This window comes from Lolium rigidum, chromosome 2, assembly GCF_022539505.1.
Source record: "Lolium rigidum isolate FL_2022 chromosome 2, APGP_CSIRO_Lrig_0.1, whole genome shotgun sequence".
Taxonomy (NCBI): domain Eukaryota; kingdom Viridiplantae; phylum Streptophyta; class Magnoliopsida; order Poales; family Poaceae; genus Lolium; species Lolium rigidum.
In genome coordinates, this window is record NC_061509.1 from 228,464,943 (window position 1) to 228,472,705 (window position 7,763).

The 7,763-nt window shown below is 46.9% G+C and overlaps 1 protein-coding gene across 1 annotated transcript; it reads left to right on the top strand.

Moving 5' to 3' along the window:
- Positions 1-293: 293 nt before the first annotated feature.
- LOC124688270 (nudix hydrolase 18, mitochondrial-like) lies at positions 294-1,453 on the top strand. The gene is made up of 2 exons (XM_047221972.1): positions 294-765; positions 896-1,453. The coding sequence occupies exons 1-2, from the start codon at positions 388-390 to the stop codon at positions 995-997; spliced, it is 480 nt and encodes a 159-aa protein (XP_047077928.1). The 5' UTR covers positions 294-387; the 3' UTR covers positions 998-1,453.
- Positions 1,454-7,763: the final 6,310 nt, after the last annotated feature.

Genomic DNA, 7,763 nt, shown 5'->3' on the forward strand with positions numbered 1-7,763 from the left:
ATTCCAGAAACATTTGTGCAACTACTACATTATAACTTTCTTCTGTTTCCTTCTTTTCACATCCAATCATCCCTATCCTTGAAAGTTGATTATGAATGAGCCTTCTAATAATAACTCGAACGGAAACCCTGGACCAGGAACATGGGACGCCTGAGCCATAGGAGACCCGTACGCCGCGTCCACGGCCCCAGCGAAGGTATTCTGGTGCCGGTCCATAGCCCATGCTCCATCCATGTTAGCTGCTCGTCCTCCTCCGCTCGCAAAACCATTGACCTCATGCGCTGGCCTATTAATACGCCGGATCCATAGCTGCAAAACCAACAACTGCTGCTTGAGCATTCATCCATACACCCCCTATCCATCATCTCTCTCTTTTGGAGCTTCTCTATGGCCGTTCTTGTGGCGAGGCAGGGCCGGGAGCTGCAGCGGTACAGCCCGCGCACCGGCGGCCGCATCGTGGTGGGGTGCATCCCGTACGTGGTCCGCGACGACGGCGAGCTGGAGGTGCTGGTGATCAGCTCGCAGAAGGGGCACGGCATGATGTTCCCCAAGGGCGGGTGGGAGGTGGACGAGTCCATGGACGACGCGGCTCGGCGCGAGGCTCTGGAGGAGGCCGGCGTCCGCGGCGAGACTGGCGGCGTGCTGGGCCTCTGGCACTACCAGAGCCGCCGCTACCAGAAGACCTACGAGGGGTACATGTTCCCGCTTCGCGTTACCGACGAGCTGCAACAGTGGCCCGAGATGGCGTCCCGCAAGCGCACCTGGGTGAGTACAGCTCCGTCATTGTTCTCCACTACTCCTTATGTTTCCTGGTACCTTCACTTGGTATTGCAAAGTCAAACTGAGAACCAAGAACATGTAGTCTAAACGTGTCTTCTCCAATTGATTTGAACAGGCAACGGTGCAGCAGGTCATGGATGGATGCCAGCACGCGTGGATGCGGGAGGCGCTCCAGCAGCTTGTCGACCGGCACGCCAAGCTGCAGTCTGCTCTGTGATTAACAAACCCAGCAAGCACGGCGCCGTCGTCGCCATTCCCTCTTTCTTAATTCCTCGGTGCAGCGGCTGGTCGGCCGGCGTTTCCGGTCTCGTAAGAAGACAGGGTCGGAGCGTATAATTGGCCGCCCTCACCGGAGATCTGATTGAGGTCGATTCACGTGCGACGCTGGCGACTCTTTCAGTCTTTCTTCAGGGTGCACAGTCGTCGCAGTCGTGGTCGCGGCAAATAATGTGGACGAAAATGTTACGGCGTATTTCTAACGAATGCTGCATAGAAGTTTTTCTTTTGCTCTGGGAAGAGCAAACATAAAGTGTAAATTAGTTGCAGAAACCCTTCTTGGTCGTACGATTGATCAATCAATATTAGACTACCGAAATTGCTCTCGATGGGATAGTTTGTGTAAGAATCCAATTACTAGTATAAGAGCATCTCTAAGAAATTTTGACAGATTGAACTACCTGCCCAATAAAATGCAAAAAGAAAACCACTTCTGAGTGCAAATGCTAAAAATACCGCGGCGGCACGTTAGCCAGGCGACGCGTGGTGCTTGACGCCGTAGAAGGTGGCGGCAGGCCTTGCCGCCGTTGCTCGTGGCGGCACGTTGGGCTGCTCGAGCTGCCCTTAACGCCAACGTCGAGCGGTGGGCCTTGCCGCTGTAGAAGCTGGCGGCACACTGACGTTGCAGGATGCCACCACCAGCTGTGGCGGCAGGCTCTCTGCCAGCCTGCCTGCGCTGATTCTCATGCCTCGATGCAACGCGACCTGCGTGGATTCTCATGGCACGATGCGACGCGACCTCGATGCTGAGTGTTGTGTGTGTGATTCCCACTCGATTTTGGTTCTTTGTAAAAAATAGTACGGATATAGCCCACCGAAAGCAGCATTTCGTGTAGAATTTCTGTGCTAATACATCAAATAGACCACCGAGAGTCCATGCTAATTTTCCTGCAATTATTTGTTGGTACTATTCGCACGAATTGACGGCTATATAAGGCATACTTACCCGGCTGGAATTAAGAACACCAGGGCTAAGTTTGCCTTGTCCGCTTATTTTCTCCCTTTCAAAAAAAACTTAGTGACTATGAGTGTGCCTTGCTCGGATCAGGAATTCAGACCGACGAAGATAAAGGATGCAAGCTTGCCACTGGGGGTGAGACCGGAGCGGAGATGGTGCGGGCGCCTTGCGAAGGTGAAGCAGGTTGAGGATTTTTCAGATAAGTTTGGTATGAAAATTTTCATGTGTGCCAACTATGATCATGATCCACCCCGATATGCAAGTTCATCGTCCACGTGGCCTTTGATATGTTACGAAATCATTATGAATAGATATGTTTTTATGTAATAATTATTCTTTTATTTATGGTATTATTTACGTCGCATTCTCCCCCGCCGATGTACAAGTGGTACAGCGCGTCGTGATATTGAGGAAAGGCATCGCCATGTATGGAGAAACTTCTTCAAGGAGGAGCATACTGAAAAAGCTCATGCAAATGATAAAGCAGAGCGGGATAGATAAATCCAAAAATTAAGAGAGGAGCAAGCTCATAATCGTGAGGTGAACCAGAAGAGGATGGAGGAAGAGGCTGCACGTAGTTACCCGGAGGAAGAGGTGTGCAGGGAGGCCACGAGAAGGAAAGGCAGAGATTAAGAGAAAGGGCAGCTGAGGCGCAGCCAGTAGAAGAACATGGTGACACGATCGGAAAATGGCCACGCTGGACGGGGCAGGATAAGTAGAGTGATGTGTCGTTCTTGCTATGTATCTTAATTTCAGTTTTTGTTTATCGTTGTATCTTAAATTTCGTTGTCGTGATTAGCCATATTTTAATTTCAGTTCTATTTATATTTTAATTTCGTGAGATGTCTTAGTAAATTAATGTTGATTTCCTCGCTAAAGTTCACGTCTATTTTTTGCCGCCAATAATTCCCGCCTTATCCCCCCCCCCCCCCAATATTTCCCGCCAGGAATTCCCGCCAAGATTTCCTATCTTTTCTCTTACTCGCTTGCTATAAAACCCCTCCCCCCGGTGTTCATTTGTTAAAGGAAAGAGTAGTCGCTCGAAGATGTGCCACCTCCTGGCGATTGTAGTTTTTAGTCGTATATGGCTGGTCCTCTTCTCTCCTCTCCTTGTTCAGTTATGAGTGACAAATAACGTAGGCAATGTCCAAGATCTCATCATGAATGTGACCCTCCCTCGTCGAGGTAGGTAGGCTTTTTTTTTCTAGGCACGCATGTATGACTAGTTGAACTTCAGTGGAAATACAACAAGAGCTTCTTAGGTTTCAATCTAGGATTCACAAGAAGAAACCCAAGTATGAGAAGGGAAAAGAATTCTTTGCAAGGTATTCTCATTACTGGGCTTCGTCGAGCGAAGAGGATGAAGAAGTTTTCACGCCAAGGAGCATGGCCAGGAGCAATGCATTTTTCAAGGGAAAGAGCGCTCCATCCGCTAGCGTTGACTCCGACGACGATTTTATGCCACCGAGCAAGAAGGGCAAGGCCGCTTCATCGTCGAAGGGCAAGAGGAAAGGCGAAAGGTGAAGCTTATAATTTTAGTCTCAGCGTTTATTTGAAGGTGTGGTGTTGGCAGTGCCGATGTATCTTCATTTCGATTGTAACTTTATTTATTGTTGTATCTTTTGCATGTTGATGTATCTTACTTTGAACTAGTTGTTGAACAACTATGCGAAATTATAGAAATATGTCTATCTCAGAAACATACATAGACATATGTGTCATACATAAGTCATACATAGATAGAAATAATAGTATGACAAAGTTGTCAACATATCAGCCTTGTCAACTATGGAGGATGGGTCTCTGCTCGGTAATGGTGGTGTAACTATCTGATACAGACCAAACTGCCGCATAACACCCTCTGGGTTATATGTCTCAACAATCCAAATAAAGAGGAGGTTGCAGCGTGTCAACCACAAGACGTAGTCTGTATACTTATCAGGTGTTGGTGCCTGTTCACCCCAGATAGCGTGGAGGTCATCATCCATCCATGGGTTCCATCTGATCATGTGCTCCTCTAGCCCCTCAAACTCCTAGTGATATTCTGGGTAGCAACTATGTTTTGTTGACCACCTTTTTTTAGCATGTACCGAACATCCTCCAAATGTTAGAGGGGCATGTACAAGCTGGCTAAAGTCGTATGCGTGGATTATGTTGGATAGGTGGGGACATCCAACTGGAAGGTACTCCCATGACCATAACTGAAGAAACTCATAGCTCACGGCAACATAACCCCCTATATGTATGAGCAAGCATTAATGAACCAAAGGTGTATATGGGGCTGGGAGGTAAGAAGGCATCTACTATCTCTTGAGCAATTTTAATTAGACTCGGGAGAACAACGACACCATGGATGAAGGGAACATTATACCAAAGAGATATAGCACATATGCAAATAGATGACGTGTCAGCGTGACATTATATACCAAAAAGATATAGCACTTAGCGTGACATTACCTGCATTGGTAGGTCAGTCAGCAAAATGAGTGACTAGCCAGCTCAGAGGCACACCCCTGGAACGATGCCCACAACGGGTGTTAACAGGACTGCAACACCTAGCCGGTCTTGTACCTTGACCGGCCAAATACTAGAATATGCCTCAGGGACCAATGATTTACCAGCAATAGGAAGAACAGTAATCATGGACACATCTTTTAGGGTAGGTGTCAACTCCCCACAAAGTAACTGAAAGGTGTGGGTCTTAGGTCTCCAGCGGTCAACAAGGACTGACATAAGAGTCAGGTCCAACAGAAACTTCTCTCTGCTTGATGTAAGCTTGTAATTTGCAAGAAGTTCGTGAGCGCGCAAGTACTCCATATAACAATCGTCAACATGAAACCTATTTTTTATGCCGCATAGCCTGAAGGTCTGAGGGGTCTCGAACTGGGCGTTCGGATGTAACCATTGGTGACAACCGCGCCATGGTTTGTAATCACTGCAATGGCATTGACATGCATTAACTAGCAAGCAAGTCATTGAAAAAGTAGTGATCACCACACCCATTATCAATGTGAGCAGCGTGCTTGCATTGACAAAGTAGTGATCACCATTCTCATGTCGGTGTTACTACCGTGCTTGCATTGACAAGCATGTCAGTGACAATGCTGTAATCACCATATCCATCGCGTGTGGTGACATCTCCATAGCCAGCAAGAGCAAGATGGTCGCCGGCGACACCATGAGCGCAAGAAATAGCTGATGCTGCCACAACTCTTAAAGCGGCTAGTCGGTTGGGGATTTCAACCGATTGACGCTTAGCGCAAGCCTTCTTTTCACAGTACGATTAATCTCGATTTTACTGGTATTCGCAAAGACTAGTATTGAATCAATCTTGAGCCACAAGTTTCAGATTTCAACTATTTTAACGGGACCGCCGAAATAGACCACGAGTACACATGTGGCAAGTATGCATGCATAGAAAAATTAAACGATTCACCGGAGCAGTGCCCGAATTGATCTGCGACTAAAAATTTGCACACATGCATAAAACCAAAGAAGGGCTAGTCATATGGTAAAATAAGGACCGCATGCCCTGTTGGAGATATGCCCAAGAGGCAATAATAAAAGTGGTTATTATATATCTTTATGTTTATGATAAATGTTTATATACCATGCTATAATTGTATTAACCGAAACATTGATACATGTGTGATATGTAAACAACAAAGAGTCCCTAGTATGCCTCTTAACTAGCTTGTTGATTAATGGATGATTAGTTTCATAATCATGAACATTGGATGTTATTAATAACAAGGTTATATCATTGTATGAATGATGTAATGGACACACCCAATTAAGCGTAGCATAAGATCTCGTCATTAAATTATTTGCTATAAGCTTTCGATACATAGTTACCTAGTCCTTATGACCATGAGATCATATAAATCACTTATACCGGAAAGGTACTTTGATTACATCAAACACCACTGCGTAAATGGGTGGCTATAAAGGTGGGATTAAGTATCCGGAAAGTATGAGTTGAGGCATATGGATCAACAAGTGGGATTTGTCCATCCCGATGACGGATAGATATACTCTGGGCCCTCTCGGTGGAATGTCGTCTAATGTCTTGCAAGCATATGAATAAGTTCATAAGAGACCACATACCACGGTACGAGTAAAGAGTACTTGTCGAGAGACGAGGTTGAACAAGGTATAGAGTGATACCGAAGATCAAACCTCGGACAAGTAAAATATCGCGAGACAAAGGGAATTGGTATTTTATGTGAATGGTTCATTCGATCACTAAAGTCATCGTTGAATATGTGGGAGCCATTATGGATCTCCGGATCCCGCTATTGGTTATTGGTCGGAGTGAGTACTCAACCATGTCCGCATAGTTCACGAACCGTAGGGTGACACACTTAAAGTTGGATGTTGAAATGGTAGTATTTGAATATGGAATGGAGTTCGAATATTTGTTCGGAGTCCCGGATGAGATCCCGGACATCACGAGGAGTTCCGGAATGGTCCGGAGAATAAGATTCATATATAGGATGTCATTTTATGTGAATTAAAATGTCGCGGAAGGTTCTATGGAAGGTTCTAGAAGGTTCTAGAAAAGTCCGGAAGAAACCACCAAGGAAGGTGGAGTCCACATGGGACTCCACCTCCATGGCCGGCCAACCCTAGTGGGGGAGGAGTCCCAAGTGGACTCCCCTTAGGGGCCGGCCACCCCCCATATGGGAGGTGGAACTCCCACCTTGGTGGGAGTCCTAGCTAGGCTAGGTTTCCCCTCTCTATGGAAGGTTTTTGGTTCGGGTCTTATTCGAAGACTTGGAGACCAACTCTTGGGGATCCACCTATATAATGAGGGACATAGGGGAGGGGGCTGGCCACACCAAAGCCACAAGTTGGCCGCACCCCCTTGAGGCCGGCCACCCCCTCCCAAACCCTAGCCGCCCCCCTTCTCCTCCATAGCTCCCGCGTGCTTTAGCGAAGCTCCGCCGGAGTTCTCCACCGCCACCGACACCACGCCGTCGTGCTGTCGGATTCAAGAGGAGCTACTACTTCCGCTGCCCGCTGGAACGAGAGGTGGACGTCGTCTTCATCAACAACCGAACGTGTGACCGAGTACGGAGGTGCTGCCCGTTCGTGGCGCCGGAACCGATCGTGATCAAGATCTTCTACGCGCTTTTGCAAGCGGCAAGTGAACGTCTACCGCAGCAACAAGAGCCTCATCTTGTAGGCTTTGGAATCTCTTCAAGGGTGAGACTCGATACCCCTCGTTGCTACCGTCTTCTAGATTGCATCTTGGCTTGGATTGCGTGTTCGCGGTAGGAAAATTTTTGTTTTCTATGCAACGTTGTCCTACGAGTGGTATCAGAGCCGTGTCTATGCATAGATGGTTGCACGAGTAGAACACAATGGTTTTGTGGGTGTTGATGCTCTTGTTATCTTTAGTTGAGTACTTTGCATCTTTATGGCATAGTGGGATGAAGCGGCTCGGACTAACTTTACATGACCGCGTTCATGAGACTTGTTCCTCGTTCGACATGCAACTTGTATTGCATAAGAGGCTTTGCGGGTGTCTGTCTCTCCTACTATAGTAAAGATTCAATTTACTCTTCTATTGACAACATTAGTATCAACGTTGTGGTTCATGTTCGTAGGTAGATTAGATCTATATCGAAAACCCTAAACCACGTAAAATATGCAAACCAAATTAGAGAGCGTCTAACTTGTTTTTGCAGTGGTTTGGTGATGTGATATGGCCATAATGTGATGATGAATATGTATGAGATGATCA

Bases quoted from the DNA above. Each gene is read 5' to 3' on its own strand.
- LOC124688270 (XM_047221972.1), top strand. From the start codon at position 388: ATGGCCGTTCTTGTGGCGAGGCAGGGCCGGGAGCTGCAGCGGTACAGC. The intron at 766-895 runs GTGAGTACAGCT...TGATTTGAACAG, and splicing joins CGTCCCGCAAGCGCACCTGG to GCAACGGTGCAGCAGGTCAT.